The sequence below is a fragment of the Cervus elaphus genome, chromosome 1, assembly GCF_910594005.1.
Source record: "Cervus elaphus chromosome 1, mCerEla1.1, whole genome shotgun sequence".
Lineage (NCBI taxonomy): Eukaryota > Metazoa > Chordata > Mammalia > Artiodactyla > Cervidae > Cervus > Cervus elaphus.
Window position 1 is genome coordinate 32187299 of NC_057815.1, and position 12820 is coordinate 32200118.

Here is a 12820-nt window from a genome sequence, read left to right on the forward strand (position 1 = left end):
TGAGCTCTTTCAGTCAATATATTTTATTCCTTTGAATGGCCTATACTTTCCTATTGTTTTGAATTCCTTGTGATTTTTTTTTTATTGAAACGGGACATTTTACTATTATATTACCCATGGAAATTAGATTTTCCCCTTCCCCAAGGTTTGACTTTTTTTTTTTTTTTAATTGTTGAAGGCTGTAGTGGTACATTTGTTTCATAGATATACTCAACTGTATTTCCAGAGAGTGTATTCCTTGCCATTGTAGTCACTATAGACTGTTCCTTAACTTGTGTTCAGGTAGCATTTTGACAGAGATTTCCCTGAATACAAGGAGCCAGAGAAAGAGAAAAGCTATCCTAGTCTTTGCAGATTGGCTCTGTGTTAGGAATCTCCTTCAACACTTAGCTTGACTTCCACCAAGCCTAACCATCTGCCCAAAGAGAAAGATTATGATCTTCTCAGGTAGTTTTTGAGTAAGCACCTTACCCTGGGCATGTGAAGTTCCATGAAATATGGGTGATTTTGCGTGTTCTAATTTCCAAAGAAACTCTCTCCCTAGCTTTTTATCCTGGGCTTTAGGCAATCTCTTATCCCAGGCAGCTGTGGGTTGTTGGTCAGCCTTACAGTGCCCTCAGCTTTCTCAGCCTGTCAGATACACAAGTTAAGAAAACAGAGCCAAGAACCTTACATTAGTCCCCAAATAGGTTTAGAACAGAAATACACAATAATTTGTAAATAAAGTCTGCTCTGCTCCATCCAAAACTAAGGACCAGGATTCCATGTTAGAAACGGGGTCTGAAGTTTTCATGAATACTGCCAGGCTGGGGATGATGTAGGGCACAGACAAGTAAAATCACCACAAAGCTTTCCTAGTTTTTAAGTTTCCTTTTTCTTGATTCAGTGATTGCTTGATTGTTGCTGTTTTACAGAGTTCCAACAAAGTTCCTACAGTTTGCTCATTTTTCAGTATTTCTGTTAGGGAAGCTTGGAGCTGCCTACTCTGTCATTTTCTTGATGTCACTTCTGTTTTTGACTTTTAAACATCTAATTTTAAAGAATTAGATGTGAAAGTAACTTTTATGTCATGCCACATCAGAATTAGAGCTGTTGAATAATAATGACTTTTGAACAAATTGATATCAAAGTAGTGTCCTGTAACTTACTGTTTTTTCCCCCACATTAGGCCTTCTCGTTTCATGGATGTTTCATTACGTAGCTTCTCCCTTTGTTGTGACCTGTTAAGCCGGGTTTGCCACACAGCGGTAACTTACTGTAAGGATGCTTTAGAAAGTCATCTTCATGTTATTGTTGGTACACTTATACCCCTTGTGGATGATCAAATGGAAGTTCAGGAGCAGGTAATTTCTCAAATCATGTTCAAAATGATATTTGAAATATACTGATAAAGTATTCTTGGAAAGAACTGGTTGTTTTATGTTTACTCGGTGTAATCAGTAATTTTAGTGAAAATAGTCTTTGAAAAATGACAGGGAAAACATTCTCAATGAATTAATCCTTATAATCTTTTTGTTATAGAGCACCTAGTAATTTTGACCTAATAAATAACCTGATTTCTTGCTTACTGATACTGAAATGTAGAGGTAGTCAAAACTAGGGATTCAGTTCACACTACTCTGATGGTGTATGAGATATTATATAAAATGCTTCAGTAATATTGACAACCGTCTTCCTCAGTATCCATCCTATAGTAAAGGCCCTACATGTTTGTTGAATTATTTGAAAACCCAGAAACAATAGTAGCTAGGTGCCTTAGTAGTGATTAGAACATTTTATCTAAACTAGGTTAATAGAGTTTTTATCATTTATTACAGTGGGTTTATTTGTTTTATTTTAAAATAGAATTAATCCATTTCTCTTAATTTTTTCTTTTTTAATTTTGTTTAGGTATTGGACTTGTTGAAATTCTTAGTGATTGATAACAAGGATAATGAAAATCTGTATATCACAATTAAACTTTTAGATCCTTTTCCTGACCACGTTGTCTTTAAGGATTTGCGTATTACTCAGCAGAAAATCAAATACAGTAAAGGACCCTTTTCACTTTTGGAGGTAAGTCTATCATCTTGCTATTTTGTATTAGAGAGCGTAGTAGTACTTTCTGGAAGCCTCTGATCCTCTCAGAGTAAAAACTGGTCTTTTTAAAAAATTGTGATTAAAAAAGCTTAACCTGAAATCTGTCCTCTTAACAGATAAAAAACTGAAGTTTTAAATATACTCTTGCCTTGCAGTAAAAGTATAAATTATCAAAGTTTCTTGGTAAAGATCTGAATTTAAATATTAAAGAAGTATAATATAAAATATGCTTGATGAAATATACACTTAAGATTCATTAATATCTCAAAATTACCATCTGATCCTCTGAAGGAAAATATAATGCTTGAATTAGAGATGGTATGTAACTTTTTAAAGAGTTTTTCAGGTTTTAATCTTGTTTAACCCTTATAAATTTCAAAACTATGATCAGATGTTTTCCTTATAAATCTTACTCTAATTTTACTCTACAATTGACTATAATCAATATGAGAATATAGTTAAACATATTGAGACATAAAACTAGAATTGTAGTGATAAAAAAATACAAGTTTAAGTTTTTATCTCTAATTGAGTATAACAATCTTAAACTCTAAATACTTTATCATGAGAGAGTCTATTAGAATTTAAATGATTAAAACACTGTAAGATTTGAAGTGAAATAAGTAATTTATTTCCACCTTGTTTGGTAATAACAGTGATAGGAATCAGTGTCTGTGGAAGGCATTAACTGATTTTTAGAAATTTTATTTTACAGACTCAACCAATATATGTCAAAAGCAAGTTACATTTTTAGCTGATTTTCTCTTTTAGGAAATTAACCATTTTCTCTCAGTAAGTGCTTATGACGCACTTCCATTGACAAGGCTTGAAGGATTGAAGGATCTTCGAAGACAACTAGAGCAACATAAAGATCAGATGATGGATCTTATGAGAGCATCTCAGGGTACTCATTTTAATAACTTGGGTTATTTGTATCTGTTTCTTTTTGAAAGAATCTCTTTAAATTCTTGCTCTTGGTTTAATTGCCACAGATTTAGTTCAGACCCTAATCATTTCTCATCTAGTTGTGAAAGACTTTCTAAGTTGTATCCTCACCTTGAATTACTCCCATTTTATTCATACTTTGGACCTATGCCGGAATGTCCAAATTTATTCTGCCACTTAAAAAAATGTTAACAATTTGCTGCTGCCCAAAAGAAAAATTTGAATTCTTTAAAGGGAGGCATACAAGGTAATCTCTCTGCCTACTACCCCAGTTTATTTATTTATTTATTTATCCCTGAGTTTATTTAAATAAAAGAAACATTTCATTTTAAGCATCTTAGCCATGTATGTGTTCTGTTTGTATGTATGTATGTGTCTGTTTTGTATCTACACACGTATTTGTATATGTGTTTCTAGCTTTTTTTTTTTAACTTAAGAAAACTTCCATTTTTAAGTTGATTTGATTTTAGTTTTTAGGTTACTATAGTACTGTACTTGGTGGAAACATTTTCTACTTATGTTTTGATTTTCTTCATCCTGTGCTGATTAGCTTCATATTTCTATTTTGTGATTTTTATCCTCAGTACTTTTAAAAATTAATTTTGTTTTGACCATCTGAATTCTGAGTTTCTAGAATATTTGTTCTTGAGGTATATGTATGTATATACATGTATATATATATGAAACATGAACTTTCTCTTTGTATTTCTAATTCTTGTGTATTTGGGTATTTTATTGATTCATACCAATATAGCCAATAGATGTTTGTAGCTATTTAAATTTAAATGACTTAAAATTCAGTAAAATTTAAAGTTCAACTTCTTTGTTGTACTAGCACATGTCAAGTTCTCAGTAGTAACATGTGGCTTGTGGCTGTCATTGGACAGCATGGATTATAGACCATTATCATCATTGCAGAAAATTCTATTGGACAGGGCTGGTCTATTCTAAATGCAAGAGGCTAAAAAACCAGGCATTCTCCCAAGGTTCCTTCTAATTTAATGCTGAATAATTTTTGTGTTTCTAAGTGTGATTTTGCTAAAGGTACTGATTTCTCTGCACAACTTGTTAAGACGTTTTTCTCTCTCTGTCTGCCAAATATTGTTGCCAAACATTTTTACATGATTCAGTTGAAGAAAGGAAGTTCGGATACTTTCATTTACTTTGTATTTTTAAAGCTACCACAATTTAAAATCTTTATTAACATTTTCTAGTCACACAATTTAATATATAAGCATATTATAAAGAAAAGTGTTGTTTCCACCATAGCTTAAACTAATTTTTTTAAAACTGCTTCTAGATAACCCTCAGGATGGCATAATGGTGAAGCTAGTTGTCAGCTTGTTGCAGTTATCCAAGATGGCAGTAAACCACACTGGTGAAAGAGAAGTTTTAGGTAAACTATTTGGCTTAGTGAATATGAGTTTTTTTTTGTTTAAGTGGTCATCTTCATAGCATTTTAAAAATCCGTAAAATTTGTTGTCTGAAATAGTGGGGAAATGTGAGGTGCTAGTTAGATTTCTGTTTAGTTCAAGTATCCTTAAGCAGCCCTCCTTTCATATTTTCCTTCCTTAGACATTCATATAAAGTAAAAAGTTAGTAATTAATACATGTGCATAGCTATTAATTTGAAAATGGCTTGTACGTATTTACTGGAGAGGGGAATGGCAAACACTTTGAGAACCCAATGAACAGTATGAAAAAGCAAAAAGGTATGACACTAAGAGATGGACTTCCCAGGTCAGTAGGTGCCCAGTATGCTACTAGACAAGATTGGAGAACTAGCTGCAGAAAGAATGAAGAGGCTGAGCCAAAGTGAAAATAGCACCCAGCTATGGATGTGACTGGTGATGGAAGTAAAATCTGATGCTGTAGAGAACAATACTGCATAGGAATCTGGAATGTTAGGTCCATGAATCAAGGTAAATTGGAAGTGGTCAAACAGGAGATGGCAACAGTAAACATTGGCATTTGAAGAATCAGTAAACTAAAATGGACCGGAATGGGCGAATTTAATTTGGATGACCGTTATATCTACTACTGTGGGCAAGAATCCCTTAGAAGAAATGGAGTAGCCCTCATAGTCAACAGGGCTTCCCGGGTGGCTCAGCTGGTAAAGAATCCACCTGCAGTGCGGGAGGCCTGGGTTCAATCTCTGGGTTGGGAAGATCCCCTGGAGATCTGCTCGGCTCTGCTATATCCATCCTCTCCCAAACTCACCTTCCATCCAGGCTGCCACAGGCTGCCAGGGGTGACACAGAGTCGGACACAACTGAAGCGACTTAGCATGCATGCATGCATTGGAAAAGGAAATGGCAACCCACTCCAGTATTCTTACCTGGAGAATCCCTTGGACAGAGGAGCCTGATGGGCTGCTGTCTGTGGCTTCGCACAGAGTCGGACACAACTGAAGCTCCTTAGCATGCATGCATGCACAGTGGCTATATTTAGACTTTCCTTAATAGCTACATTTTACTAGTTAATCTATCTCTTGGATATGATTTTATAGGGGAAAATATTACCCACATGGATGAAATGTAAAGGAAATGATACACTATTTTATACCTCCTTTAATCTATTCAACATCTATGAGGAAGCACTTAAATGTCAAAGGATGACAAAAACATATTTTTGAAATTAGAAAATTTCTGTTTTATATGTGATCTCTTAGCTATAACTTTACTGAATTGGAATTTCTATATGTAGAGGCTGTTGGAAGCTGCTTGGGAGAAGTTGGTCCTATAGATTTCTCTACAATAGCTATACAACATAGTAAAGATACATCTTATACCAAGGCTCTTGAATTATTTGAAGATAAAGAACTTCAGTGGACCTTCATAGTGCTGACTTACCTGAATAATACTCTGGTAGAAGATTGGTGAGTATTTAATGATACCTTGTGTCTGATAGCTCTTCCTCAATTTGACTTTCAAGATTGATACCTCATATAAATTAACATTTCCAGTAACTGAAGCTTTCTCCTTTAAGTTGCCATACTTTTGGTCTTAAATATTTAGTCAAAATTATTGTATTTTTATTAATTCACATAATTTCTAAAACCCTATGTGCCAGGTGCTTGTTATCATGATGTATATGCCAGACAAGGTGCATGTTAAATTTTAGTGAGAGTGAAATTGAGTCGCTCAGTCTTGTCTGACTCTTTGCAGTTCCATGGAATAGTCCATGGAATTCTCCAGGCCAGAATACTGGAGTGGGTAGCTGTTCCCTTCTCCAGGGGGTCTTCCCAACCGAGGGATCGAACCCAGGTCTCACGCATTGCAGGCAGATTCTTTACCAGCTGAGCCACCAGGGAAGAGCAGACTAGACAAATAAACAATGCAAAACTACCCAGTGGTTCCACGGAAAGCATTAAGATAGGGGAATATAAATGGGGATATTTTGGGCACTTGTCAAAATCAAAGGTACCACTCTCCTGTCAGCTAGACGTTTTGATCCTTTTTAAAAAAATAGTTTTATTTTATATGGAAATATAATGGATTAACAATGTTGTGATAGTTTCAGGTGGACAGCAAAGGGGCTCGGCTCTGCTATATCTATCCTCTCCCAAACTCACCTTCCATCCAGGCTGCCACATGGCATTGAGCAGAGCTCCCCATGCTATGTGTACATAGATCCTTGTTGGTTATCCACTTTAAATATAGTAGTGTGTATGCGTCAATCCCAAACTCCCTACCTCTCTCCTTCAGCCTTCCCCCTTGACAGCCATAAATTCCTTCTCCAAGGCTGAGAGTCTGTTTCTCTTTTATAAACAAGCTCATTTGTATCCTTTTACAATAAGTCATAGAGTGGGAATTACAACTCCAAAAGTTCTAAGCTAATCAGACAGGGCTTTCTTTTTCCCACTAATGCTCAATACAGAACAAAATGACAACAGTATAATTTCAGCTTGCTGATTATGAGATTACTTTTGCTTTCTCATCCCCTCCCCATTTATCTATTTGAAGTTATCTATTTATTATTTACAGACCCTTGAACAATGTGAGCGTAAGGATGCTTTGCTTAGTGGAAAATTCATGTGTACTTACAGTTGGGGCTCTCTATCCATGGTTCTGTATCTGAGGAGTCAACCAACTGCAGATGGTATAGTACTGTAGTATTTACTATTGAAAAAACTCTGTGTATAAGTGGATCTATACAGTTCAAACCCTTGTTGTTCAAAGGTCAAATGGATTTATTTTTGATATATTTGAGCACTTCATCACCACCATTTTTGGGGACTGGGTTCAAACAATTTTTGCCCACAATTGGGCATGTTTCTAAGGTGAATAGGGCTTCCCAGGTAGCCCAGTGGTTAAGAATCCGCCTGCCAATGCAGGAGAAGCAAGAGACGCGGGTTCGGTCCCTTGGTCAGGAAGATCCCCTGGAGAAGGAAATGACAACCCACTCCAGTCTTCCTGCCTGGGAAGTCCTGTGGACAGAGGAGCCTGGTGGGCTACAGTCCATGGAGTTGCAAAGAGTTGGGCATGACTAAGCAGGCATGTACTCCCACAGTATGGTAAAAAGGTATTTTGCATCTGTTTCCCTGTAACACCCTCTCCTTCTCTTGGGGAGTAAATGACTGGCAATAGTGTCTACTTGCTATGTTTTCGTTGTTGATTTTAAGGACGTGCATCTTTCTCTCTTTTATTGTTGTTGTTACAGTGAAAGGGCTGGCATGGTTTCCTTCCCAACATTTTGTTAGAAAAATTTGCAAGCATACAGCAAAATTGAAAGAATTTTGCAGTAAATACCCATATAATTGCCACCTAGATTTTTACTATATTCTACCATTATTATCCTTATTTTATCACATTTAGCCATTCTTCTATTCATTTTTTAATTCATCTCATTATAAAAATGTATTTCAAAGTGTATCTGATACAGATTTTGAAGAGATTTTCCACAGAAAATTTGCAAGCTTTGTGTTTCACTTGTTACACAGTAATTTGCAATTGATTTTTCAGAAAAAGGTGCACAAAAATACTAGTGTGACTTAAACTTGAGAACCACAGGGAATAGGTACAGTTTGTTTTTCCTGTCTTTTTTGTAAGAGGAAAAAAATCATTACATGTTTGAGGGACCTCAGGTATACAAAGGGATGTTGACCAAGGAATTCATAGAATCATGGAAGGCTTCTGTGAGGAAATGTCATTCAGTGGATCTGGGTGTTCAGGAATTAACTGAAAGGTGATTAGGAATAAAACATTCCAGGCAGGGAATAGCTAGAGTAGAATAAGCTTCATGTGTTTGAGGATCAGAGAAAGCCTGGTGTGAAAGAAGATGACGTAAAATGAAATTAGAAAGGTCAGACTAATTCTGATTAATAAATTTGAATTTTATTTGAAATACATAAGGAAGCTATGGAGTTTTAAGCAGAGTAGACATGATGCAACTAATCCTTTTACTGTGACTTTTATATGGCAAGTGGCTTGAGATAGGGCAAAAATGGAAATGGGAAGCCTGATTATGGAACTGTTGCAGTAGTCAAGAGGAAGGGTGGCAGAAGGCAGGCTTCCCCGCTGGCTCAAACGGTAAAGAATTTGTTTGCAATGTGAGAGACCTAGGTTTGATCCCTGGGTCAGGAAGATCCCCTGGAGAAGGAAATGGCAACCCACTCCAGTATCTTTGCCAGGAGAATTCCATGGACAGAGGAGCCTGATGGGCTGCGGTCGATGGGGACCACAAAGAGTTGGATAAGACTTTGACTTTCAGTGAAGGTGAAATGGAACCTGGGGATATTTTTAACACAGAGGCAGCAGGACCTGCTGGTGAATTGAATTTGGAGAAGACAGGGAGAGACAGCAGAATGAAGGATGAATTCAAGTTTAGGGTTTATGCTTCTGTGTCTTAAATTGAGACTCCTAAAAGGACTTAAGCCTTTACTTGATAGTTCATTATCATATATAGTATCAGGCTTTGTGACATTTTATGTCGGCTATTATATTTTCAGTACTGTTGTATTGCAGTCCCCTTTTTCTTAATTTTTTGAAAAAGAGAAGGACTTTTAATTTTTTATTAGAGATTATAGATGTCTTACCTAATAATTCCAACTAGCTTTTCACTTACTGTTTGTTTAAAATTGTTCTAGACAATAATTTTATCATTTGTAGGGAAATTCCATTCTCTGTTATCCCAAATTATTTGTTCCTCATGGAGAAAATGTTATCAAATATTTTTTTTGTGGGCGATTAGTATTCTGTCATTCTCATTCCTCATTAGTCAATGTTATTTTCAAGTATTTCTTTTTATGAGACTTTTTAATTTATAGTAAGTCATAAACATTCTTATAGTGAATGAAAGGAATTGCTGTTATAGTGATCACTAACTCAGGTTTACTAAAAGAATATTTAAAAAGTGCTTTGGTAATTGTTGTTTGACGTTACACAATTTTATAGATATAAAATTTCTTAATAAATGCAAAGGTTTCCTAATATAATTTAAGGTTTTAATTTTTTCATAAGGAGTTACTTCACATTCATCAAGATTAATATTGATATACTTTGTGGCATTTGAATTATATGTGTTTTTCAGTGTCAAAGTGCGAGCAGCAGCTGTTACCTGTTTGAAAAGCATTTTAACCACAAAAACTGGACATAGTTTCTGGGAGATTTATAAGTCAACAGCTGATCCCATGCTGATCTATCTACAGCCTTTTAGAACATCAAGAAAAAAGGTCTCTCAAGTAATGAATGTTATTGAATACCCACTATATCTAGAACAGTTCTATTTGCTGTGGGCTATGAACGTCATATTGCTTAATTATGCTAACACTTAACGTTTTTTGGAAATAATTTCAGCTATAATTTGAATCCATTATAATTTGCATCTATGTTTTTAGTTATGGCAGTGTGGAAAAGCTGAGAGAGGTAGCCTAGAGAAATTATGGTTGATTTGGGGGCGCATATGAAAAGTTCTTAATGACAGGCTTTTTTTTCAAGGAGTGGAAAACCCCTTTCTTTGATCAGACACACGCCGTTGCTCCTGGTGTGGTTTATAGGTATTGTGATAATAAGTTAATGTGAAATATAAGATGACGTATAGATTTCTCCCTTTTTCATGTTGATGTCAGACATAACAAGGTTCCACTGAAAGGACTCTATGAAAGATACTTAAGAACTCTTCTTTTTTAACTTAAGCATCATTAATATTTTCTTTTCATAAAACAACTGAGAAATATGCTGCTGAGTTCTCACCAATTTAACTTCAGTAACATGATGTATCATAAATATAATTTTGGTCTTAATGAAATTATTGGCAGTATAAACTTATTAATCAGTCCTGAATATTATAAATTATAAAATCTTAAGTAATATTATAAATTATAAACTATTATAAAGGAAATCAGTCCTGAATATTCATTGAAAGGACTGATGCTGAAGCTGAAGCTCCAGTACTTTGATGTGAAGAACTGACTCATTGGAAAAGACCGCAATGCTGGGAAAGATTGAAGGCAGGAGGATGAGGTTGAGATGGTTGGATGGCATCACCAACTCGATGGACATGAGTTTGGGCAAGCTCCAGGAATTGGTGATGGACAGGGAGGTCTGGCGTGCTGCGGTCCGTGGGGTCGCAAAAAGTCAGACACAACTGAGGAACTGAACTGAACTGAATATTGTAACCTGTAAAACATTGCAGTTTTAAGATTTTAAAATTTCATTTCATCCTGAAATCAGTTCCGTATGGTAGATTTGGACTGGTTCCGTACTTGAGGCAGAGAGTCTGTGATTTAACATACCGCTGATAAACTGAGAGCAGAAGTTTCCTTCTGTTTAGATCAGTAAATTTTCACCAGATTCTGCCTTTCATAAGCATAATTGTATTTTAATTTTAAAAAGCAACTGATGCCTCTAGACATAGTTTTAACTATACTTAGTTTTATTTGGAAACATGTTTGTTTATGCCTAGATATTTGTTTGGCCTAGGAAAGATAAAATGTGTTTCTGGTTACCGTATTTACGTTTTCTGATCACCTTTTTCTAGTTTTTAGAAGTACCAAGACTTGACAAAGAAAGTCCTTTAGAAGGCTTGGATGATACAAGCCTGTGGATTCCTCAAAGTGAAAATCATGACATTTGGTTAAAGACACTGACTTGTGCTTTTTTGAATAGTGGTGGCACAAAAAGTGAAGTTCTTCAGTTATTAAAGCCAATGTGTGAGGTAAGAAGATTAGTCTGACTCATACCATTTCTACTTCTGTTTTTTTAATTTGAGCTTTCTCATCATAATTTTCTTTGCTTGTCCCATTCCATTTTGCTTTTTTGTTCATGTTCGTTGCCTATATATAAAAAAAGAGTTCTGTGTACTGCACATCACCTTCATGCAGAATACCTTATACTCAGCTGTTGTGAACCCATTCAACAGAGCATCTTTTTATATAGCACTTTTCAGCTGTGAGGTAGCTACATTTTAGATGAGTTCTAAGGGGGTGTCATGAATAACATGTTACTGATGGTAGTTAAAATACAGATGATTAAAAATTATTTGTGTTAACCAAAGGTCTGTTCTAACTTTAAATTTACTTCTATTGAGGTCATTGTCATTAACTTTCTGTGATGGTTTTTTTTTAATTTTTATTGAATATAATTGGTTTACAATGTTATGTTGATTTCTGCTGTACAGCAAAGTGAACCAGTTATACATGTGCCCACTCTTTTTTAGATTCTTTTCCCATATGGATCTTTAAAAAGTATTAAGAAGAGTTCCCTGTGCTATACAATAGGTCCTTATTAATTATCTATTTTATATATAGTACTGTGTGTATGTAGTCCCAGTTTCCCATTTTATACCCACCCCCTGTCCTGGAACTGTGCTTTATATTCTACATCTGTGACTCTGTTTCTATTTTGTAAATAAGTTCATGTGTGCCATTTTTTTAGATTCTACATAAGAGCTATGTTGTATGATATTTACCTTTCCCTGACTTAAGTCACTCAGTCTGACAATCTTTGGGTCCATCCAGGTTGCTGCAAATATCATTATTTTGTTCTTTTTATGGCCAAGTAAAATTCTGTTGTATATATATGTACCACACATTCTTTATCTGTTCCTCTGTTGATAGACATTTAGGTTGCCTCCATGTCCCGGCTGTTGTAAATAATGCTGCAGTGAACGTTGGGGTGCATGTGTTGTTTCTAAGTATGGTTTTCTCTGGATGTATATGCCCAGGCGTGGGATTGCAGGATCGTATGTAGCTCTGTTTTTAGTTTTTAAGGAACCTCCATACTACTCTCCACGTTGACTGTACCACTGTATTACCCCCAGTAGTGTAGGAGGCTGTGCTCATTGTTTGTACATTTTTTGATGATGGCCATCCTGACTGGTTGAGGTAATACCTCATTAGTTTTGATTTGCATTTCTCTAATAATTAGTGATGTTGAGCATCTTTTCATCTGCTTTTTAGCATGTCTTGCGACCCCATGGACTGTAGCCTATCAGGTTTCTCCGTCCGTGGGATTTTCCAGGCAAGAATACTGGAGTGGGTTGCCATTTCCTTCTCCAAGGGATCTTCCTGTCCCATGGATCGAACCCAGGCCTCCCGCATTGCAGGCAGACGCTTTACTCTCTGAGCCACCAGGGAAGCCCCAATAATTAGTGATGTTGAGCATCTTTTCATCTGCTTTTTGGCGTGTCTTTGGTATGTCTTTGGAGAAATGTCTATTTAGATCTTCCACCCAGCTTTTTTATTGGTTTTTTTTTTTTTCTTTTTTGATACTGAGTTGCGTGAGCTGTTTGTATATTTTGGAGAGTAGTCCCTTGTCTCTTGTTTGATTTGCGAAGATTTTCTCCCCTTATGTGG

General features: G+C 35.7%; 1 protein-coding gene across 1 annotated transcript in view; it reads left to right on the forward strand.

Moving 5' to 3' along the window:
- The window catches only part of ATM (ATM serine/threonine kinase), a 143409-nt gene that overhangs the window by 72456 nt on the left and 58133 nt on the right, over positions 1 to 12820 (forward strand). The window contains exons 31-37 of the mRNA XM_043898421.1: positions 1169 to 1343; positions 1891 to 2055; positions 2851 to 2983; positions 4325 to 4420; positions 5731 to 5902; positions 9556 to 9697; positions 11005 to 11181. Of these exons, the coding sequence (XP_043754356.1) occupies positions 1169 to 1343; positions 1891 to 2055; positions 2851 to 2983; positions 4325 to 4420; positions 5731 to 5902; positions 9556 to 9697; positions 11005 to 11181 (1060 nt within the window). The remainder of the gene's footprint in view (positions 1 to 1168; positions 1344 to 1890; positions 2056 to 2850; positions 2984 to 4324; positions 4421 to 5730; positions 5903 to 9555; positions 9698 to 11004; positions 11182 to 12820) is intronic.